At 38.6% G+C, this 25,321-nt stretch overlaps 1 protein-coding gene across 3 annotated transcripts in view; it reads left to right on the forward strand.

The window, feature by feature from the left end:
* ADAM23 (ADAM metallopeptidase domain 23) overlaps positions 1-25,321 on the forward strand; it is a 166,581-nt gene that overhangs the window by 22,882 nt on the left and 118,378 nt on the right. For all 3 annotated transcript variants that reach the window (XM_044241418.1, XM_044241419.1, XM_044241420.1), the window contains exon 3: positions 19,142-19,218. In XM_044241418.1, the coding sequence (XP_044097353.1) occupies positions 19,142-19,218 (77 nt within the window). The remainder of the gene's footprint in view (positions 1-19,141; positions 19,219-25,321) is intronic.

The raw sequence follows: 25,321 nt of genomic DNA on the forward strand, positions 1-25,321 counted from the left end.
CTGATAGTGTACTTGAATGCACAAAAGTTTTTGATTTTGATGAAGTTCAAATTATTTTGTTGTTGTTGTTGCCTCTGCTTTCCATGTTGTATCCAAGAACTCATTGCAAAATCCAATGTCATTAAGCTTTCCCCCGTATTTTCTTCTAAGAGTTTTACAGTTTCAGCTCTTACACTTAGGCCTTTGATTCATTTTTAGTTAATTTTTGCATATGGACTAAGTTAAGGGTCTAACTTCATTTTTTACATATGGATATCTAATTTTCCCTTTACCATTTTCTGTAAAAACTGTCTTTTTCCCATTGAATGGTCTTGGCACCCTTTATCAAAACCATTTGATCATAGCATGAGGATCTATTCCTGGGCTCTTTAGTGCATTGGTCTATATGTTTATATTTAGTACCACACTGTTTTGATGACTGTAGCTTGATATTAGCTTTTTCAAGATTGTTTTGCTTACTTATAGACCCCTGAAATTCCATATGAATCTTAAGATGGACTTTTCAATTTCTGCAAAAAAAGTCACTGTTTTTGATAGAGATTGCACTGAATCCGTAGATTGCTTTTGGTTGTATTGACATCTTAATAATATTGAGACTTCCAATCCATGGACCCAGGGTGTTTTTCCATTTATTTGTGTTTTATTTCCTTCATCTGTGCTTTTGTAGTTTTTCAGTGTCCCAAGTTTTTTACCTCCTTGGTTAAGTTTATTCCTAAGTATTTATTCTTTCTGATGCTATTGTAAATGGAACTGTTTTCTTAATATCATTGTAGGAACTTGCATTGTTCACGTATAAAAATGAAGCTAGGGTGCCTGGGTGGCTCAGTGGGTTAAAGCCTCTACCTTCGGCTCAGGTCATGATCTCAGGGTCCTGGGATCGAGTCCCGCATCGGACTCTCTGCTCAGCGGGGAGCCTGCTTCCTCCTCTCTCTCTGCCTGCCTCTCTGCCTACTTGTGATCTCTGTCTGTCAAATAAATAAATAAAAATCTTTAAAAAAAATGAAGCTAATTTTTGTGTGATTTTGTATTTTCTAACTTTGCTGAATTCATTTATTAGTTTTAGTAGGGGTGTGTGTGTGTGTGTGTGTGCGTGCGCGCGCATATGTGCGTGTTTCATGCTGCTAGCGTTTCTCAGAATTCTGAGATTCTGGCATGTTGGAAGATGAGTAAGAATTATCCAGAAATAGTGGGTGTGAGGTGATTCCAGGAGAAAAGAGTTTTTGAAAAATAGAGTCAGAGAAGGGCCTAAGAATGATGTTCCAGAGAGATTCTTGCTGCTGGTGAGATCATGCTGGGTGCCGTCTGATTTATCACCAAGAAGTCCTTGGTGGGAGTTTCTGGTCGGGGGAAGGGGGGAGGTTCCAAAGAACAGTCTTAGTAATCAGAGGGAAAGGAATGTTACTGTAGGTGAAAGACAGATGACAAATTTGCATATATAAACCACATACACCTTCACTTGTAAAATTAGTGTAAATATATGTGAAAAATTAGTAGTTACTCTACTCTATTTACATGGTTTAAGAATTCAGAGTTCATAAAAGAATAAAATGAAGAGTAAAACTCTCTCTCTCCCAGCACTCCCCAAAGGCTGCTAAATTTTTATTTTTAGTTCTTTTAACGTTGAATAATTTATTTCTGCCCTATTTTTGGACCCATCAACCTAAGATATTATCTTTTCTCTGCTTGCTATGAAATGTGAAGAATATATCACACTATGTTATGTTCCTTTTTTTCTTTCCCTTACCTCTTGATTTTTATTTCTTACATATTTTTAATTTTCTGGTAGTTTGAGCAGTGATTTTATAGTCAAGACGGTCTCTGAGAGGCAGGGTTTAAGATTGGAATTAGTAGTAAGTTGCTGCCTTCTGCCTCTGGAGAGACCCAGGGGGACAGTGGAAGGACAGTGAAACACAAGTGCCCTCCTTCAGTGACTTGCTGGGAGTTCTTTCTCAGCCTTGGAAGGTTGATGGAGAGGGAAGGAGAGAAATTCCATGGAGGAAAGATTGTGTATTTCCTCCTCCATTATTTTGTAAAGGTAAAAAGGGGCCAGAGGATGAAAGGCCTATTAGGATTTTGTTCTGGTTGTAATGGGAAGCCATTAAAGTGAATTTTAAACAAAGAAATAACATTAACTGATTTGTTTTTTTAAAAAGATTATTCTGGCTGCATCAAAGACAATGGGCTATAGAGGGGCAAAAGTGGCAGCAAGGAGACCAGTTAGGAGATGCTCACAGCTGTCCAGGATAGAGTTTCTGTGGCCAGCACTAGGATGGTTGCACAGGAGTTACAAGGAAGTAGTTGGTTTGGGGTGTATATTAGAAGTAAGCTTCCAGCTTGTTGATGATTTGAAGGTGGGTAGACTAGTAGAAGGGAGGAGTTGTGGTAGACAGAATAATGGCCCCCCAAAGATGCCCACATCCTAATCCCCAGAACCAGTGAATATAATTACCTCACATGGTCAAAGGTGGCTCTAATCACCAAATTCCAGTGTGTGGAGGGATTCCCCACACCAACAAGCAATTCTCAGGACACCAGCAATTCTGACACTATTTACCTGGAGGTAACATCAGATCCCACAGGTTAAAGGATCTGCCCTACAAGACTGCTTCACATCCTGGGTCACACTCTCCAAATCCTCATGTGTTCACCAACCTGAAGGCTGTCTGAACTCTCTCTCTCTCCTTTTGGGTTTTTACTGAGGTTTCATTACATAGGTATGATTGATGAAATCATTAACTATCAGTGACTGATTCAACCTCCAACCTCTTGGTCCTCCTGAGAGATCAAGGGGTGGTTGTGGTTGTATGTGGTTGGTTCCCCTGGAACAAGCCCCTATCCTTAGGTGCTTTCCAAAAATCATCTCATTAACATAAACCCAGTTGTGGTAGAAAGGAGCCTGTCATGAATAACAAGACATCATTGCACCTTTATGACTCTGAAGTGATTTTAGGGACTGAGGACAAGAGACCAAATATTATGACAAATGGTGTTCCCGTTGCTTTTATCTCAGGAAGTTCCAAGGGTTTTTGGAGATGTGAGCCAGGAACTGTGGATGAAGACCAAATGTATATGAGAAATATCTTTTGTTCATCTAAATGACTAAATATATGTACTTCTTATAAATCACGATAGAAAGAGACCTTGTAGGTGTGACTAAGTTAAGGATCTTGATACTGGAAGATCATCCTGGAATATCTGTGTGGACCCAATGTATTCCCAAGGGTCCCAAGAGTCAGAGTCAGAGAAGGAGAGGTCATGATAGAGGCAGAGGTTGGAGCCATGTGAGGAAAGACCCAGGGGCCAAGGAAAACAGGTATCCTCTTGAAGCTGCACAGGTCAGGAAACAGATCCTCCCCTTGAGCCTCCAAAAGGAACAGCCTTGCTGACACCTTACCTTTAGACTCTAGACTTTGATTTTGGACTTTGGATCTACAGAAGTGTATGATAATAATTTTTGTTGTTTTAAGTCTCAGAATTACGGAAATCTGTTACAGCAGTAATAGGAAATTAATACAGAAATCAAGAATGACTGTAAAGTTTTTTCCTGGGATGAATTGTTATTATTTTCCAATAGGGAAAGGGCTGGAGGGGAGTTGAAAAGAAGGCTAAGAAAAAAGTCTGCCCTTCTGGCAGACTTGGTCATTTGTGTGAATATGTTGAAGAGTAAATTGGCCATGGTCTCAGGGACAGGTTGGAATGAGATGTCAATATGGGAGCCACCAGTATATAAATGATATTTAGAGACCTGGGGTTTTATGCCCATGGAGAAAGCACATTACATTAATCATGGCAAGACGGCTTAGTAACTTCTAAACGGAAGCCACATACTGACTTATTCCCCCTCATTTCTTGCTGTTTAAATTACAGTTGTTTTCTTTTGAGTCACCAAATGACATTTCAAATGATAATAAGAAGCTGCCACTTTGAGAGGGAAAAAAAAAAAAGCCACATAAGCATCCTTCTAGAAGATCAAGTTTCTGGACTGTGTAGATAGTTGCAGTATTTCTTCATTATTTTTGGAAGAATACAAGTGAGCTCATTTAATAGTTTTAAACCTAAGTTTAATTTGGGGGGATTTCTATGGTATCAATTTTAAGAATTTGCTTCTTGGTTACATAACATTGAACTTTTGAAAGAGCCAAACTCCCCTTTTCTGTTGGTATCAGCTGCTTCCTACTGTTTTGTTTCAAGGGCTTTGGTGACAACTGAAAATGAACTTTGAAATCAAGGTTAAATTTTGTATAAAGGCAATGCATCTAGAGGAATCTACATAAATTCATGTATTTCCTGAACAGACCGATCAAGGTTTCTCAACCAGGGGCAGTTTTGCTCTCTCCAGAGCACATCTGGCAATGTCCGGAGATAGACTTGGTTGTCATACTTGGGGTGGGATGATACTGGTGTCTAGTGATTGGAGGACAGGGATGTTGGTAAACATCTGGCAGCACAGATTCATGCAACCTCAAATGTCAATAGTGCTGAGGTTGGGAAACGGTGTTCTAGAACTTTTGTAAGCTCTAGGCTTGGAAAATGGGAACAATGTTCTTTCTATCCTTTAACATAAACACTGCTTCCTACATAAATCTAGTTGTGTGCTGAGACTTTATCTTTTGTTGCCGTGACTTAACTACTACAATATTCTTGCAGACTCTATATTTTCTATTTTATGAGAAACTAGCTAATTTAGTGTTACCTGGAATGGAAAGTAGAAAGAAAAGAGTTTGCTTGAAGTCTTAATTTAAATGGCCCTTTTCTTTCTTGGCTAAGATAAAACAGTGGTAAATGTTACAGGTTTAGATTTGTGGAAAGATTTTCATATTCTAAAAGAAGTTTTTTTTTTAAGACTATTTATCAGGTATTCCTAACATCATGCTCTCTCTAGTCATGATTAATTAGATACTTTCTTGGTAGAGTTATTTGCTTATTTTAGGTAAAAGAAAATGACCTAAAATAACTATGATTGAAATAAAATGAAATTTTAAAAATTGCTTTATCTCTTTCTTATTCTTTGAAACTATTAAAATTAAAAACATTGTGATTTTAAGAAAGTATTGAAAAGAAATTTTTTTCCTGTTATTTGGTAATATAAGTAGCAGCCCAAAGAACAGATGTAGGAATGAAGAGATTTATACAGTGCTCTTGCTTCTTCTCATTTCTAATTTTTGCAATATAAACTTTAATACCAAATTGACTAGAGACTTTGAGAAATGTGCATCACTTAGTAGAGCATGGGATATACCTTAATTTCTGTGACTTAAGGTCAGGCCCCTAGGGTGGTAGATATAGTTAGTAAATTAAAATCAATAAATGCATACCTTTAAAAATCTCTAAAATGAGGTGCAACAACAATTGTATACCTAAAAGCAGTGACACATTTAAGATATTAAAAGAAGTTAAGATAGAATGACTTCCAGAATATGGAAATCGTTTTGTGGGAAATCAAAGATCAGCATTGTGTTGTTTCTTATATGTATTTATATACATCCATGCATGCAATCTGTGTGGTTTGTTAGTGAACTACCTTCTTCATTTGCTGATCGTTCTTTTATAATTTTAGCACACACATACAAGACATATAAAAATGATGTTCTTGGACTTGAATTCTTTTGAGGGAGTTTGTGGTGCATAATATACCTCTTGGGTTCCAAAGTGACACTGTTTTAATTGAAAATGTTATTTTAAAACCCAGTGAATGGGTTGCTTTGTACAGATCTCTACAATAACCCCCCCACCAAGATATCTTATTTTTCTCATTTAAGCACTTGCTGTTTCAGACAGTAAGTTATCTGGTGAATTATATACTCCTCACTAGTTCTTTTACTGGAATATTTTTGTGTCCCCAATATTCATTCACTTATTCACTCATTCATTTAGTGCTTATTCACTTACTCATTTATTACTTCTTTTTTTTTTAAGATTTTATTTATTTATTTGACATACAGAGATCACAAGTAGGCAGAGAGGCAGGCAGAGTGAGGGGGAAGCAAGCTCCCTGCTGAGCAGAGAGCCCGATGTGGGGCTCGATCCCAGGACCCTGGGATCATGACCTAAGCTGAAGGCAGAGGCTTTAACCCACTGAGCCACCCAGGTGCCCCTCATTTATTACTTCTTAATTCACTTAATCACTCAATAAACATTAATTGAAAGGTCTATCTTTGTGCCTTGTATCTATCTGCCTTTGCCGTATCTCCACTTGCATGTATGTATAAGGTGCATATCAAGCTTAGTGGTCCCGAACGGAAGTCTTGAATTCTCATTCCCACCTTCTCCAGAAGGAGTTCCCCATGTTGATACGTTGCTTATGTCTTCTGGTTTTTCAGGCCAAAATCCTGGGGTTTTCCTTCTCTCCTCTATTTCATACCTCCTCTAACCACATCTAATCTGTAACCAACTCCCATTGATTTTGCTTTCACAAATTGACCTCTTCCTGTCAATTCTGATGTTACTCCCAAGTCCGCCATCACCTCCTACCTGGATTATTGCAAAGTCTCTTAACTAGACCTTCTGCTTTTTCCTTTGACCCTCCAACCCTCAGCCACTGGGTGATTGCCAACACAGTAGTCTGAGTGAACTTTAAAAAATGGAAAGGAGATCATGTCACTCCTTAGCTTAAAATCCTCAGTGATTTCCTGTTTCATGAAGAGTAAAAGGCAGAGTTCTTAACAGTGGCTAGAAGGCCCTATACAACTGACACCTCATTGCTTCTCTTATTCATGCCTGTGATACTCCCCTTAAGTTGCTCCACTTGACCCAAATTGGCCTAGTCTTCAACATACCAGATATGCTCCTGCCTCAGGGCTTTTGCAACTAACTGTTCCCTCTGCCTGGTCCTTTCCCCAGCTATCCATGTGGATTATTCCTTCACCTCCTAAACTTGGCCCAAATGTCACCTTTCAAAATCCTCCTTTGTCCCCCCCCCCACTTAATATTATCACGTCTCCATAATATACAGATCTAAATTTTTGTACCTCTTACCTACTTTATTCTTTTTGCCTACTTGGTTAAATTTATTCCTAGATATTTTATTCTTTTTGGTGAAGTTGTAAATGGAATTATTTTCTTAATTTCTTTTTCTGCTTTTTTATTACTATGTAGAAATGCAACAGATTTCTGTATATTGATTTTGTATTCTGAAACTTTATTGAATTCATTACTACTAATAGTTTCTTTTTGTCTGTCTGTCTTTCTTTCTTCCTTTCTTACAGAATCTTTAGGATTTCCTATAGAGTATCATGTCATCTACAGTACTGGCAATTTTACTTCTTCCTTAACAATTTGGATACATTTTATTTCTTTTTCTTGTTTGATTGCTGTGGGTAGGACTTCCAATACTATGTTGAATAAAAGGGGTGAAAGTAAATATCTTTGTCTTGCTCTTGATCTTAGAGGAAAAGCTCTCCATTTTTCACAATTGAGTATGATGTTAGTTGTGGGTTTTTCACATATGTCCTTTATTATGTTGAAGTATGTTCCCTCTAGACCTACCTTGTTGAGAGTTTTTATCATGAATGGATGTTGAATCTGGTCGAATGCTTTTTTGTGTCTGTTGAGATGATCATATGGTCCTGGTCAATCCCAGGACCCTGGGATCATAACCTGAGCCGAAAGCAGAGGCTTTAACCCACTGAACCACCCAGGTCCCCTAGGTATGGTTTTATAGAATGAATTTGGAAGTTTTCTCTTCTCTTCTATTTTTTGAAATAGTTTGAGAAGAAAAGGCGTTAATTCTTCTTTAAATGTTTGATAGGATTCACATGTGGCTCCATCTGGTCCTGGATTTTTGTTTTTGGGAATTTTTTGAGTACTGGTTCAATTTTATTACTAGTAATCACTCTGTTCAAGTTTTCTGTTTCTTCCTGATTCAGTTTTGGAAGATTGTATATTTCTGGGAATTTACCCATTTATTCTAGGTTTTCCAATTAGTTGGCATATAATTTTTTATAGTATTCTTTTAGAATTCTTTATATTTTTGTGATGTCAGTTGCTATTTCTCTTCCTTCCTTTCTGATTTTATTTGAGACCTCTCTCTGTTTTTTCTTGATGAGTCTAGCTAAAGGTTTATCAGTTTTTTCTTCTTTTAGACAAAGCAGCTCTAGATTTCATTTATCTTTTCCATTGCTTTTTTTCATTCTCTGTCTCATGTATTTATACTCTAATCTTTTTTTCTTTTCTTTTTTTTTTTTTTTTTAAGTAGGCTCTATACCTATTTTGGGGCTTGAGCTCACGACCCTAAGCTTGAGAGTCACATGCTTTACCGACAGAGCCAGACAGGTGCCCTCTGCTGATTCTTATTATTATCTTATTATTTTCTCTACTAACTTTAGGTTTTGTTTGTTCTTTTTCTAGTTCATTTAGGTATAAGTTTAGACTATTTATTTCAGACTTCTTGTTTCTTGAGGTAGATCTGAATCACTATAAATTTCTTTCTTAAAATTGCTTTTGTTGTGTCCCAAAGATTGGACTGTTCTGTTTTCATTTTCATTTGTCTCCATGTATTTTTTGATTTTTTAATTTGATTTCTTCATTGACCTATTGGTTTTCAGTATCATGTTGTTTAGCCTCCCATGTGTTTGTGTTTTTCCAGTTTCTTTCTTACAATTGATTTTGAAGTTTTAGACTGTTGGAAAAGATGCTCAATATGATTTATTAAATTTCTTAATTTATTCTTAAATGTATTGAGATTTGTTTTGTAGCCTCACATGTGATCGATCCTGGAGAATGTTCCATGTGCACTTGAAAAATATGTATTCTGCTGTTTTTGGATGGAATGTTCTGTGTATATCTATTAAGTCCATCTGGTCTAATGTGTTGTTCAACCCATTGTTTCCTTGTTGATCTCTTCTATCTGAATGATCTATCTATTGATATAAATCGGATGTTAATGTCCCTTACTATTGTTGTATTGTTGTCAGTTCTCTCTTTTTACCTATAGAATTTATCATCTAATTTATTTGTTGATTGTATTACTCCCCACTGCTCCCCAACACACACAAAAATGCAAACTCTGCTTGAAACGTGGTAGATACAATAATTATTTGTTGAATCAGTAAATTATTTCATATATGATGTAGATGCTAATGAGGTAGCACTTGATCTGAGACAAAGATATATTCCAGGGCGCCTGGGTGGCTCAGTGGGTTAAGCCGCTGCCTTCAGCTCAGGTCATGATCTCAGGGTCCTGGGATCGAGTCCCACATCGGGCTCTCTGCTCAGCAGGGAGCCTGCTTCCTCCTCTCTCTCTCTCTGCCTGCCTCTCTGCCTACTTGTGATCTCTCTTTGTCAAAAAAAAAAAAAATTAAAAAAAAAGATATATTCCAAAGTACTATTTCTATTTTCATATGTTTTCAAGATTCCATGAAATTTTGGATTCTTATTTGGAAATTAAAATGGAGTTTTAATGAACCTAAAACATTCTGTAGACATGGTGAAATCTATCATTTGCTTACTAAAATGGGCATGATATTCTGTGTTACTGTTACTATTCTAAATATTATAGTTTAAAAAATTACATGGCTACATGCTGAATTGTTGGCATTTTTCAGAATTCTGTGAAAGATGAATGTTAGAGAAATTAAGGTCACATCAATATTAGTGTTTCCATATCTAGCTTTGAATGAAGTATGTGTATCATACTTATGCCTGTTTTGAGTAAAACTGTGGTGCTTGACAACTGAGATTCTATGTCCAGGAATAGTTCTTAGTAGTGTTACTTAGGAAGTCTAACGGCACCCACATGTTTGTAAAATGGGAAAATCCATTTTTGGGTTGGCCCCTCATTTGATGGTTACTCTTACTATCCAAAAGAGCAGAATGCAACCCATCTATGGCCATAGCTAAGGTCAGAATTCAGAACAAAGGAAAAGAACCAGACACAAGTGATAACCAGAAAACACAAAACTCTCTCTAATCCATAAATGTAGAAGGAGCTGGGTCCTTATAGACATAGGGAGGATCAACCCAGTAGCATACAACTTGTGACACATATCTTGCAGAGAATAGCTAAGGAAAACAAAGACCGCTTAGGAATACCATTGTCACAGAGCTGTGTATTTCTGATAAACTCATAAGTGTAGCCTGAGGAATTTCTTCAACTAGAAATAATGGTGTTGGTAGAGATCCAAATACAAATCAGCTCTGAGCAAGAATAGTGGGAGTCACACCAATGAGGATCAATAGAATAAAAATATCTTAAGAGACCAGAAATCTGGTCTGGATAGGTCTGTTTAGCTTCCTTTGGTTCTACATTTTCAGTAGTTTCTTAGGAAAACTGGAAATTCATACTTGAATTTATATCATTCGTGATTTGCTGGATATAAAAATGCTCAAGTGAACTGTGTAATTACTCTATCATAATTTTCTTTTTGTATTTCAGATTCATTCATTGTTAACTAATCCTTGTGTGGTCATTATACAGATCTCAGTTAAAGAATTTTCTTTCTCTCTGGATAGATATTTGAGCCCACTGGGCTCTTGTAGCTAGCATTCCAAGGACCAGAGTCGACAGACAGGAAAATAAGCCTCCTCATGGAGGGCTGTCTTACACAAGCTTTTCTTCTTTCAGGGTAGTATTGATGTTATATAAGCAAATTAAAAAATCTGTCATGTAATGAGTCACTGACATTCAGCATGGAGCTTGGTGTTGTTTGTTTTTTTAAAACTTATACTCTATTTCTGTTCTTTTATTTAGATTATTTAGTGGGTGTTCAATAATTCTGGCTAGAAAGACAAAATATGTTCTTACTTTATGACAAAGAGCGTTAGTAGAGAGAGAATCACTCCTTGGGGTTGTGTGGTTTGGTGATATAGGAATTGATGAGAAAAAGAGGTGAATCATACCTCAGCTACTAGATTAATGCATCAAATTAAATGTTACTATTCAGGAAGGCAGCAGCAAGAAACGGTTTCCATGGTAACTGTTGTCATAGTTGTATTTTACTCATCTTTCAGAAAATATATGAAAGCTAAATAACATAGCTGTAGTGATACTTTTAATGATTTGTCCATATTCAAAGAGCAAGAGCTCTAGTGGCTTATGATTTCGTCTTTCTCATGAGTTGGCACTGTCAGCTCAGTATCCAGCAAACATTAATCACTAGGGATAAATGTATAGGAGACAACTCATAGACATGTCCAAAGATGTTTTGTCACTGAAGATATATTTTTCCAGAGTTCTTCTGAGTTACAAAATGATCACTAAGGAAGATCTTAGTGTGTCTCTTTAGGGCTAAAAAGAGCCCCCCTCTCAAATATTATTAGCTTCTCTTCTTTGCCTGGCCACAAGGAATTTTAAAAATAAATTTTTATTGCACCTAACTCACGGTTTATTCACTGGAGTATCTGTTTGGATTATCAATGCCCATTTTCCTCTTTCTCTTCAGGATCTGTCTTATCACTGCAAACCCAGTGAGGATAGGTAAGAAGAGGGAAGAAGGTGAAACTGGAATCTCTTTAAAACTGGTTTTTTTAGTGAAGCACTCTTGGGAAAGATTTGGTCAGAAGTTAAAACTCAACATGCTGTCCTTTTTTTCTGTATCATCAGATTGGGTAATTGAATGTTGGCTGGATTTCCCTCAGAACTAAAGTTCTATCTTTCTTGGCTAGGTTGGCTCAGAGAACAAGGTCAAGCAATGACATGCTTCCATCACTGGGAGATGTTGATCTGTCCGTGTCTTGTGAGAACAGTGTGCGTTGCTGCTGTTTTGGTGTTGTTTCTGAAATGTCCATCACGGTGGGGGCTCCAGCTTCCTAGTGTAAGGAACAACCAAGGATAGCTTGGTTAACAAAATACACTAGTATTCTTTTGCACTTGTATGTGCTCACATGACTTACTGATCTCGTGAAATGCTTTAATTTATAATAAACTGCCGTGTTTTAATTCCTACCACAATTCGGACTGCAGTATAGTGTTCCAGAATGGAAGTTCTCCTGGGTTTGACTTAAAAAACACGTTACTTAAGTCTCTGTTTGTTAGTAAACACTTAGACACACTCTGAAATTGCATCCTATGAAATCAATTTTAAGGCTATCTGAATTCTACCTATCTGTAAACGCTGAGAAAGACTTCACAGGAAGCTTTTCTCAGCTGTCTGCAGCCTTCAGTGTTCTGGCCTCTTAAATTTAATGTGCTTGTTACCCATACTGTACATTGGGCAATTAATCATTCCTGAGTTTTACATGGCATCTTTACAAATAATATTCATTATTATATTATTTAATTGAAGTATTATGTTTCTTATTCTTTGTGGTTTCTCATCTCCTTCTTCTTACTGCATTGTAAACTTTGATATAAATACTAATTCTTCTTGATCTTTACCTTGGCCCCATTATCTCACACCAGGTTGGGATTCAGTGAAGATTTGTTAATGGGTTAACCTGTAATCCTGTGAATTGGAACATGCTAGAAGGAAACATGATGATATTCTCTCCCACAGGCTACCCATTTAAATGCATCTTGGGAAGAATTTTCAGCAAATGACCTTAATTTGCAAAATTGCCTTCATGTAACCTTTGCAGCTGTTCCACCTCTCAGGAAAATGATTCATATTATTTTAAAGACATGACAACATGAACAAAGTCAAAGCATAATGCCTAATGGTAATTAGCAATAATAAATATAAAATTTGCAAATTTTGCAGAGTATAAGTGCACATTGGGTTTTCTAGAAAGTGGCCAGCTCTTTTGGGAGGGAACTTTTAAGGTGGAGCTGACTGATAACCTTTCCAAAACAGTAATATAGTTTTCTTCTTTTTTCTCTTTCCTCCTGCTTTGCCCACTTCTTCCTAAATTATTGAGCTCTTTTCTTTTTTTTTTTTAAAAGATTTTATTTATTTATTTGTCAGAGAGAGAGGGAGAGAGAGCGAGCACAGGCAGACAGAGAGACAGGCAGAGGCAGAAGGAGAAGCAGGCTCCCTGCCAAGCAAGGAGCCCGATGTGGGACTCGATCCCAGGACGCTGGGATCATGACCTGAGCCGAAGGCAGCTGCTTAACCAACTGAGCCACCCAGGCGTCCCTATTGAGCTCTTTTCATGTGGCCAAACTTTTCTTGGAACTTTCTGTTACATTATTATATAATTTGATCCTCATCCTCATCCTATTGGCAAGCTATTATTATTATTATTTATGTTTTAATAACAGAAAACGCTGAGGTTTGGAGGGATGCGGACTTCTGGTGTAAACTTGGCACTTTTTCTCACTAAACCGTAGCAGACACTTCATCTTTCTTCTTTTGATGTGTCACCTTGAACAAAAAATCATTTAACTTCTCTCCTTCTCTAAAAATGTTTTTCTTCTATAAAAAGGCAATCAAACATCCTTTTACTACCTCAACTGCACAGGGTGCCATATTATTCTGATTGGTTGAGATAATTAAAACACAAGAAATATAGGGCATTATTTTTTTAGTTATTGAGAGAGCAAGTGCCTGCACAAGCAGGGGGAGGGGCAGAGGGAGACAGAGAGAGAATCCCAAGCAGGCTCCAGCCTCAGCACAGAGCCAGGCGTGGGGCTCGATCTCACTACCCCGAGATCATGCACGGAGCCGAAATCAAGAGTGGGACACTCAACTGACTGAGCCATCCAGCCTCCCCTAGGGCATTATTATTTTTATTATTATATATCAGAGTCTCGATCATCCTGGTAATCACCAATGTGCAAATTTAGGATAAGGGATTGGAACTAGGTATAATTAAAAATGGTCAGTTGATGTTTCCTTTTGGATTTTCAAACTCCTAAGATATATTTATGTATTTGAGTTTTTACACTGTACAGGAAAAAGTTCCACAAGCTAGATTTCTGTGTTTCTTGAGCTGTGGAGGATAGACCCAGATTAGTTATTTATGGGAAAGCCTCTATGATCTAAAGAAAGGGATGCCTTTTCCTCAAGTTTATTCCAGTTTAAACTTGATTATTTCTTATTTTAATTTAATTATTCAGGTCACTGGATTCTGTGTCTCCTGTGATGCAGAAAGAGGAGAAATCACTGTGTAACCACGTTGGTACAAGGCTCCATAATGAAGCTTCTTCCTTCAGCAACTCAACCCATTACAACAAAGCAGGCTCCTTCTAGGATGACAGTAGCTGCTCTCTTCCTACTTAGTGAATTTCCAAATCCACCTTCTCTGATCAAATGTCCTGAACCTCAAAAGAAAGTGGTGTTTGAGAGTCTATGAAGCTTCCCCACTATATTTGAAGGAAAGGGAGTCGAAACTCTTGGAGGGTCTATTGAAAAGTCAAGAGTAGGGGCAAAAAACCAGAAGCCAAAAAGATGAAGGAAGAGGAAAACAGTTCCCGAAAAGGTTATGGTTTATATACACAGATGCAAACACACACTATAAGTAAACTATTTTAATGAACATAGAATGAACAACATTGTAGCAGTGAGGGAAAGAACAAAGAAAAAAATTACCTACAGTTTCACTAATAATCAGCTACTTTGCTGTTTTACTTTTTCCATGATTCTGTCCACTAGGAAAGACAGTTTATTAATCCTGTGTTCTAACTCTAATAACAGCATTTTGTTCTTTCTAGCACCTTCTTTCCTAGAAGCCCACAGCCCTCTTCTTTAGGAGGCAGAGCTGGAATCTTCCCACTAGTGTCTGCTTAGGCTTGTTTCATTCTCTTCAGGGCTTCTGCAGTCCATTTGTAAAACATTTGCTTGTTTTATTGTTATGCTACTCCAGAAAAGTTTTCTTCATTACTTAAATAAGTGTCTCCCTAAATAAACTGAATATATGTTAAGAGCAGGAAAACTTCTTCCAAATTTTCTTCTGTTTCCCACACCATGCACATAATAGAGTGTACTAAAGCCCATCACTTGCTCAGATGACGTTATGATTGATTGCGTTGATACCTTAATTCAAGTTGCTCACTTTCTACTGAATTATGACATTTAGTCTCATAATATTTTCTGAATTCTGGGAAAGTGTAAACTTTCCACCCCCTATATTTAGTTTCAGTTATGTGCGCACTCTGTAGAACACACGAATCCTTGCCAAGTAGTAAAAAATACTGATTGAACACTCATTATGTGTGAGGCATTTTTGCACGAAAACATATGTACTCGGGAAATGCCTGATTTCTATTTCTGTAAGTAGAGAGGGTCATCATTTTCTCTTGTTTTCGTGTCCATATTCACATCAACTGTTTTAGAATATTAAGTCCTAAGGAAATGTAACCATGTCTCTTCAGCTTATGTAATATACACGATTGCTCAATATCATAACATTGCTTGATGATAAGCTGCAAAGCCAGTCTTCACTGGGAACCTGACCATCTTCCGAAGTTATTTAATATGATACCATGAGATGCCATTTCCTAAAAGAGGGGGGGGAATAAACTAGAAAAACAAAAGCACATTGTTTAATGTGTAAATTGCTCTTTAGTGAAGGAGGTTTGTGTATATAATTGAGTTTAGTTGTTTTTGTTTATAGAGCTCCTGTAATTTCCCTGTGCCAGATTCTGAGTCAAAAGAAAAATATCAAGGTGCTTAGGCAACAGCTGTTCTCAGCCCTTTAGGGTGGTAATTCTGAGCCCAGGGATGTGCTTATTCTTGTCGGGAAATGATGCTCTTTGACTGTAAAACCCAGCATTCTTACCCCAGTGCAATTACAGTGACTGTCCTTGTAAAAACAAGTGTTAGTCATCAAGTCTGTTTAACAGATATACCAAAGGAGAAAATAACTCATTATGACCTTATGTGTGGTTTGTGAACTTTTCTCTGAAGTATTCCTATGATCCAGTTGTGTGCTACTGAACACGTTTCTAACCCTCACTGGACGGTTCCTTCTTTGTAAAAGAAGAGCAATACTTGAGGTAGCCTTTGTATTTTCAGGGGTTTTAGTGGTCCTGGTCAGTTAGTCATCTCTAAAATATTTAATAAACTAAGTGATGTGGCTGTGTATTATAAAGCTTTCTACTCATCTTGGCCATTCTTCTAATGTTTTTGGTCATTTGGAAGAAGTAGGTTAGTATGAAGTAAAAATAAAGAATATCCAAAAATGTAATTTGGAAAACAATAATGAGGAGGACTTATTTTACCTGATTTGAAACATATTTAAATTTGACAGTTGTCAAAACTGCATAGTATTTTGTTAAATAAAACATGATCAGTTGGTATGGAACGCAGAGATTCCAGAAGTTAAAAGCTATTTTAATCATGTCTAAGACAGAGGAGAAATAAAAGAATGATAGAGAAAAGCAGCATTTGTCAGGTACTTATTTTGATATAGGGAAGAATCTATACTCTGTACAAATGCTGAATATATAACAATGGAAAGAGAAGGCAACATAAGAAACATAACGTACACCATTGTATTGAAATTTTTAAACATGGATACAGATATATTAGACGAGTATACCAATTCTGTTTGAGGTATGTGCAAGGAGAATGAACGCTGGAGGAAATCTTCAGTCTTTTTATAGGAAAATGTGCTGCCTCTTTGCATTACAATAAGTTAAAATGTTAAAACCTTCTTACTGATTAAGGTACTACCATGGGGGGGGGGTTCTTTCCCTATGGAGAAACAGGGATGTTGTTGATGGCATTGTGATTGTTTCAGTTGTTGTAGAGAATAGTCTGTCAATGTGTTCGTATCGTAATGTTGTTATTGATGGTGCTGGTGCCGCTGCTGTTGGTGGTGAGCATGGTGGTGCCGGGGCTGATGCTGGTGGTGGCGGGGAGGCTAAGTCATGTGCCACACACTGTGCAGAGCAAGCATGGGGCACATTTAGAGGCGAGCTTGCTGTCTTGGCCACACATCTGTCTGTGAGATCAGGCACGTCACTGAGCACATCACACAAAGCCCACCTTTTCAGATTCAGCGTTTGACATTTCCTCTAAAAGTTACTTTCTTTATAGGGCACATTAATTAAAAAAAATTTTTTTAAAAAGGCTTTTTTCCCATACTCATTTTTAAAACTATTTTTGCAAATGTTTTCCACCGTGCCCTGAACATCTCTTCTTCTCCTGGCAGGTGGATTCTTGGTCATCTTTTGGAAATTTTTTTTAAACTTCACCTTGTCAGTGAATGGTTCCTGTGGCCCCTGAAGCCTACTGAGGCTGGCAGCTCTCCCTGCTTCCCCGAAGACAGCCCTTGAAGGCAGGGGCTGTGTCCCAGACCTCTTTATGCACACAGTGGGACTTAACACCTGTGTGGGGAGTGAATAGATAAAAAACAAAAGGAAAATCCCAATATTAATGTTATTTGGTGCTACCAAATAATATTTGGTAGCACCAAATAACATTAAATTCTATTAAACTGAATCTTGTCACATTGACTCATAATCAACTTATTTAATGACAGTCAAATTGTGTTACTCCCACCAAGTCTAGAACATGGGGTAAGTGGTTCCCACCAGCTACTTTATTTTACAACAGGCTTTTGTTGGGGTTTGTATTTGTCTCATTGCTTATTTGATGTAAGGTCAGCCTTTTAGTGGTTACTGTCAGGTCTTGTTAGTGTTTATAAAGTTACTCAAGGAGGTACATTTATCACCTTTTTAGGGCCAGGGTGACATTAATGAACTCTGATTTGCTGTTTAATATATTTTTTAAAAGAGTTAATTTATTTCTTTGACACAGAGAGAGAGAAAGAGAGAGAGAGAGTACACAAGCCAGGAGAGTGGCAGGCAGAGGGAGAAAGAGAAGCAGGCTCTCCACAGGGCAGGCAGGGGGATCCCAATGTGGACTCGAACCCAGGACCCCAGGATCATGACCTGAGCCGAAGGCAGTCATTTAACCAACTGAGCCACCCAGGCGCCCCTCTTTAATATTCTTAAAAGAAAATGGGCCTAAGGGCTTATCTTATTCCTCAGGAAGTATGTTTTCTTTTTTTTTTAAAACTTTTGAGACTCAGAAATGGAAAAATTTCCCCCTCTACAAATTATTCATCAAAATCTTCATGTAAAAATTAAGGCTTCAAGACACAGAATGAATTTAGATTAAAGAGTATATGATATTTGTGTCAGAAGATAGAGGTTCTGCTGCTGCTGCTGGAGACCTCATTTAACAAGACAGTAATTTCTTTCTCTGTCATGTACTTGTCTGCATGCAGGAAGCCCAGATCAAGTGCAATGACCCTGTTCTTCATGGTTCTTTGGGGTTTGGTGTGGTGTGCCAAGGTATCAGGGATTTGGGCTCCTTCTTTCTCATTGCTTTGTATTTAAAATTTAATATTTGTTAATTTCCTTTTTATTTTGTATTTTGGTTATTATAGTGATTATCCCATCAGCAGTTGTGCTTGACTAGGGACCACATCATAGATGATTTGTGACACCACTGAGCCTTAGGAATGAAGTCTGCAGGAAGGATGTTTGTGATTAGGGAGAGGGAGCGACTGTAGGTGTTGCATTTATCCTTCTTTGTTCCGTTGTTGTTGTTGTTGTTTTTGTTTTTTTCTGATGGGAGATAAAGGAGAATTTTATCTTGGATGGTACTTTAACAAAACTACATTGATTCATTAATTTGCATTTTTTAAAGATACTTCCATGAACTAAATTAATCTTCAACATTTAGTACATATGACTCATGTTTAGATGAGATAATCTTTGTATTTTGAGCTAAGGCACAATAACAACAGTATTTGTAAATGTGTGACCCTTAAAAGGGACAGAAACTCTGAATATTCACAAGGGGCATGGTTCTAAGTGCTTTCCAAAGGGAAAAGGTTGCATTTTACTGACACATTCTGCTGATACACATTTAGAGAAAGTTCCAGTTTCTGATGAAGAGCCGAGCACTGACATGATTTTTCACTTAGGTGTGCAGAAAGAATTTATTAGCTTTGTGCACAAAAATAGGCTGAAATCAAGCCTTAATTAGTCAGACTTTTGCATAATTCATCGTAGTCACTTTGAAAGTCCAGCTGAATATGCTCTTGATTTTTATCACAATGGGTTCATTTTAAAGGACTGATTGTCTTTTATTAGTTCTTTGCTACACAGGTATTTATTATGTCTTCCAAGTGAAGCCACAACAATGTACCTAGTATCTTTTTAAAGAAATGGATTGTTACACAAGAATCTCAGAAGAAGTGCATCAATCCATAAAAATGTTTTTCTTATTTAATATCATTGATATCAATACAATCAGCTTTAAAGACAGGAAAGTAAGCTAAAGTTCTTTCTGTCTCTTTGAATCCATAGGCTGTCCATCTGGCCCAGGCAAGCTTCCAGATTGAAGCCTTTGGCTCTAAATTCATTCTTGACCTCACACTGAACAAGTAAGTATTTAGTTATAATAATCCTGCTAAGAAGCAAGTGCAATAAAACTTTACTTCCTAATGATGCTTTAGTCAAAATAGTGCCTTTGTTGAAGCAATTGATATATTCTAGCGATTATGTCATATTGCACTTAAAGAAAAATATAAAAGCCTGAGGTTAATTCTTTTTTTTCTTTTTCTGAAAGAAAAGGCATTTAACATTTAACTTGTTAAATGTCTCAGATATAGTACTTAGTATGATTTTCGATGGAATAAATATTGAAGTAATGCTAGTTAATTAAATGTTAACTATGATTACTATATATAGGAAGCATGACAAATCACTGACTCAAGTATAATTAGATGTAAGTCTAGAAATTTCTTCCATTTTACTTTTCATTATGCAGTTTGCATGGCTTTCGTACAAAGAACAAAGACAATGATAACTTGCAATGCTGATGTTGAGAATGTTCTTTGCTTTGTAATTTTCTCTAATACAGTTTCTTAGGGATTTGGTCCTGATGAAAATGTACTTAGCTTTTCTCTGAGCATGAGTTTATGTTGATATTTAAATGCTGTTTCCCAAGTTGGAAACAGTTGTACAGATATCTTTGTACAAAGCACGAACAAGAGCTATTTACTTAAGCAGGACTCTTTAGCTTCTAATTGAGCTAGCAGTGAGACTTTCTTTGGTGAAAGATATGTCCTGTATGATTTTCTGTAACTGAGGGAGCTCCAATCATTATTTTACATTCTTAGCAGTATTTTGACCAGGACGGCATCTTTGCCAGAAAGACACCACGTAATGCTATCAGACACTATAATGTAGGTGACCACAGTCAATATCTGAGAAATTGCAAAAGAGTATAAAGAACAACTATTAAATTTCTTGTATGCCAGATTCTGTGAGCTCTGCAGAAAAAAGTGCAGAGTCAGCATGGGTGCTCCTTACTCAAGTGTTATTGCAGCTTTAAGTCAGAATGAATCAGCAGAACTCAGAATTTCCTGTGGTAAAGGTATTGCAGGTTTTCCTCTTTGAGTCTGCTGGGCATTGGTTGAGTGTCTTTCATCCTGCTGTGTCAGCATTGTACCTGCCCAAGAGATTTGTCTTGCCAAATCTTAAACTATGTTGAGTAGCAAGGAATGGCTAATTTTAGTTTGTTTAAGGCCCTCTATTCCTTTAACTTTTACTGCAATGGAGACTGCCATTCCAGGCTGAAGGGTGGTGATAGCAACCAACATTGCCATGTGTTTTGAACATGAAGACGTCATGGCCACAACAGAGCCCCCCGTGTCCAAGGAAGGCTCACATGGGGTGTCCATTGGACATAGAGGTCTGAAGACACCTCAGAACATTATTGACCTCTAGTATTAACATGCAGAGGAATCAAGTTGAGTACATACTCTGAGAGGTCCTTGTCTTGGAGAGCTTATAGTCTAGTTGGGAAACACTGATAGATAAATATATAATTTTAGAAGAGTGTGAGATTTGCTGTGCTAGAGATAAGCATAGAGCGCTATGTGAGCACCGAAGAGGCAGCTCTGCAGGCAGGAGGAGTGTGAAAAGTCATCCTGGAAATGGTGATGGTTGAGCTAAATCTTGGAGGGCAGGAGTTCATGAGGGAGAAGTGTTGGGGGTGGGTGGAAGGGGGAGAGGAAATGGAGAGCTGTATGTAGACAGAGGAAAGAGTGTGTGCTAAGGAGGCAGGGACATCTCGTTGTGTGGCACGTTCAGGAAGCTTGAGATTTTTGTTGAACTTCCTGGTAAATTACAAGGCGGAGGCAGAGGGACATGAGTCAGGATAGGTAGGCCCAGGGACATCTCAACTCATGGAAGATCTTGTATGTCATGCTTAAGATCTTGGTCATTGTCCTCTGGAGTCTGAAAAATGAAGTAAGGGGAATAAACAGAAGTTCTGTTCTCAGAAAGTGCTAAGAGGCACGGAAAGGAAATGCTCTCAAGAAATCTTCAGTTGATAAAAATCATTAGGAAAATTTGGATGTAGATAACACAGCAAAATGAAGAGTTAAAGTTGGCAGGTGCCTTGTTTGGATAGCTAGGCGGAAGGTTGTGTCCAGATGAAATGGGCAACACAGTGAACAACTGGCTAAATGATGAAGAGAAAAAGCTGTGAAATTGGAATTGATTTGAAGGGTTTGGGACATACATGAGGCCATGTTTAGGAGATCGGTGGTGTAATACTCTGAAGCTCAGGGAAGAGTTGGGGACTGGAGGGGCACATGGGTTGCTCAGTTGGTTAAGCTCAAATCCTATCTCAGGGTCCTGGGATCGAGCTCCGCATTGAGCTCCCTGATCAGTGGGGAGTCTGCTTCTCCCTCCCTCTCCCTCTTCTGTGGCTTGTGAGCACACACACACTCTCTCTCTCTCTCTCACTCACTCGGTCTCTCAAACAAACAAACAAATAAATAAATAAAATCTTTAAATAAAAGAGAGAGAGATGGGGGCTGGAGCCTGTAGGGAGTTATTCCCATATAATGTTAATAATGACCAGGATGGTTGTGAGTGAGGTTGCCCAGGGAGGGTAGGTAGAACAAGAACATGGGCTGGGAGGATAGTTAAGAGTTGAGGAGAGGAAGAGAAACCCATGAAGAGACAGAGACTGAGTGCTCAGAGAAATGGGTGGGGGGAGAATCAGGAGAATGAATAAATCGAGAAGTTCACAACAAAAAGATGTGATTTATGGCCTCACATCCAAAAGGATGTAATGAGATAAGGAGCCAAGATTGCCCTTTGTATTTATCCATTAAGTTATGACAGGTCTGAAGGCAGTCAGTTTCGGTGAAGCTCTGGGGGCAGAAGCCACATCCCAGTAGGCTGGCAGTGACTGAGAGGAGGTGATGTGAAGGCAGCAGGTGTCCACAGAAGAGGTTTGGGTGAGAGGGAAAGAGGGGGAGGGCGGTGGCCAGTAGAAGACACTGGGGCCAAGCAATGGGCTGGTAGGTGTAACACAGCAAGGCTGAGCAATGGGAGCTAGAAAGAGGGAGAGGTGAAGATGCAGAAGAGACAGGAGTTAATTTACGGAGCCAGATCGGGGTGAGGACAAAAAGTCACGAGACCAGCAGCACAAGGGCAGAATGTGGTTTTGAACCAGGAGGGACAGTGCATTCCCAACCTATGGGTATATGCAGGTAGAGATTGGTTTGGAGGTGAAGGAATGGCATTTGGGAAATGCCTCTTGAGATTTCCTTCTTGAGGATAGCCTTATCTGCCATGGGGATCTGATGGTCAGGGAGGATGGGTTGAGGGTGAGGAAAATGATGAAAATTTAGGCTAATTGCTGGAGGGATGGGTGAGGAAGCTTACCAAGGTCGTGTTGAACAATGTATGAGCAACCGTCATCAGAAATGATGTGTTACATATCAGTCTTTGAGTCATTCTTCCTGATGGTGTTTTTTTTTTTTTTTTTTTTTTTTTTCCCCCTCCTTAACCCGGTGTGCTCCATCAGTTAAGCATGTGAAAGAAAAAAAGGAGGCAGATTGTGGATCAGGTTTTCTGGTGGTAGCATAGGGGAAGAAGAGTGGAGACACAGCTCTTGGAATACTGGTGAATTACTTGGGTAGTTAAGTATCCGTATTCGGGCTGGGCAAGAAGAGAGATGAGGTCAGGTGGAGATTAAAGACTGAGCTGGGAGAAAATGGAGGTCTTTATAGGGAAAGGTAAATGCAGTGGAAAGGAGTCATGAGAGCTGTCTGTACTTGTGTGATATCTCCCTGGTGCAGAGTCTCGGGTCTTCTGAGCTCAGCATGATTGTGCTGGTGCGACCCAGAGATGGGGAATTGTATAAAAGTATGATGTGTGTGGACTGGGTACGTCTCTAGTTTAAGTGACTTTCAATGGCTGGGGTTAACTAAAATGTCTGATCCATGTTAGAATAAACTAAATTAATCAGTCACAGAGGAACTGAAAGAGCTTTTGAGGAAAGAGGGATCTCATTTCTACCATGGAATGGCCATGCTATTTACAACAATTTTAAATTGTTGAAGAATAGGAAAGAAAAATGTATATGGTAAGTATGTGGGCTCAGTGAAGGAATGAGAGCATATGGGTATCAACACAAACTAATCAAAGCGGTGGCCACAGAATCTAAATGGTTCATGCATTTGCCAGGCCTGTACTGCCAGCTTATGAAGACTACCTGAGGTGGGTTCCTGACAGGGTGGACTTGCTGACTCTGTGCTTTTATAGTGTGGACAAGTAAGGCCCTGGCTTGCTGAGGCATCTCATGGCAGAGATGTGTTTGTTCAGCAAATGTTGAGCAAGCATCCATTGTATGCCTGGGACCACAGTGGTGCTGATGCTGCTGGGAATAGGATGGGGAGCGTCCCCATCTCCCGCCATAGAGCTTCACTCACTCACTAAAGACAGATCATATGTGATCAGAGGAGCCACACGTGGAGGTGGCCAACATGATTTGGATGTCACAGAAGCCAGAAGGTCTGTCAGAGGAGGGACATTGAGTTGAAACCTGATTGTCAAATATGAGTCACCACCAAAGCTAGAAAGCTGAGGACAGTGGGGAGAGCAAGTGCAGTGGGGTGGAATGAGGAGACGAGGTCGAGAGGAAGCCATGTAGCCAGGTCATGGAGGGCCATCACGCACAGAGCATCTACAGAGATGTGTTTGGTGGAAAGCCATTGGCGGGCAGTAAGCATGGATGTCACACCGTTGGATTTACATGTTACTTATCCCCCAAAAAATCCTTGCTGCGGCCTCACAGGACTTTTGCTCATTTTCCTTTTAGAATATTCCCCCTTTCAATTTTGTTTTGTTTCCCTTCTAGATTAACTGGTTTTCCAAGTTCAGAATCTTTAAAAAGTTTTACTAGATTAACAGTGCTTAGTGTATATTGATCCTGGAAGTCCGGGGGAGTCCAATGATTGTCTCCTTCATACTTGTGATTGGAATTATGCCAAAACCGATTACCTACCATTTAATTTGCTGGTGTCTTCACCTGTTTTAGGGAATAGCAGTAATCAGAGCTACATAAAGGTTGAGAGCACAGGTTCTAGAATCAGACAACCTGAGTTTGAATCTGGGGGCTGCCATTTACTAGGTGTGTGACCTTGGGCAAGTTTCTTCTTTTTAGTCACAGTTTAAATAACTCCCATGCCATAAAATTCACTCATTTAAAGTGTACCATCCAGTGGTTTGTGTTATATTCACAGACTTGTGCAATTATATCACCATCTAATTCCAGAACATTTTTGTTTCTCTACAAAGAAACCCTGTACCTTTCCTTTCCCCTCTTCTCTAAGCCCTTGGCAACCTCTCATCTACTTTTTGTCTCTGTGCATTTGCCTGTTCTGGGCATTTCATATAAATGAATTCATACAACTTGTAGCCTTTTGTGACGCCCCTCTTACTTAGCATAATGTTTTCAAGGTTCATCTATGTTGCATCAAATAATACGACATTGTGGCGCACTTAAGTGGCTCAGTCAGTTCAGTGTCTGACTCTAGATTTTAGCTCCAGTCATGATCTCAAGGTTGTGGGATCAAGACCCGAGTTGGCTCCACACTGCCTGTGGAGCCTGCTTAGATTCTCTCTCTTCCTCTGCCCCCTTGTGTATGTGTATGTTCTCTCTCTCAAACAAACAAACAAACAAACAAATAAATAAGAAAGGAGAAGGAAGTTCCTAAAACTAAATAAAGAAATACATAAGATGCCATTTTGTGGGTATATTATTAACTTCTTAAGCTTTAGTTTTCTTCTTAAGCTGCAGGTTGTTGATTAAATGAGATCACGTGTGGTACTTACACGTCTTCTAATTGGAAAGGGTGCATTCAATGCTGTGGACTGAATTGTGCCTCTCAAAAATTCCCGTATTGAAGTCTTAACCCCCAACATGACTGTCTTTGGAAATAGAGCCTATAAGGAGTTAATTAGTTTAAGTGAAGTTATAGGGTAGATCCCTAATCTGATAGGATTAGTGTTCTTATAACAAGAGACATCAGAAAGTCCCCCGCACCCACTGTGCATGCGCTAGCGCGTGCGCCTATGTGTGTGTGTGTGTGTGTGTGTGTGTGTGTGTGTGTGTTGGGGGATTCAGCATTAAAGAAAAGAGTCATTGATCTCATCGAGCTTCTGATCTGATGAGAACAG

This window comes from Neovison vison, chromosome 3 (assembly GCF_020171115.1).
Source record: "Neovison vison isolate M4711 chromosome 3, ASM_NN_V1, whole genome shotgun sequence".
Lineage (NCBI taxonomy): Eukaryota > Metazoa > Chordata > Mammalia > Carnivora > Mustelidae > Neogale > Neogale vison.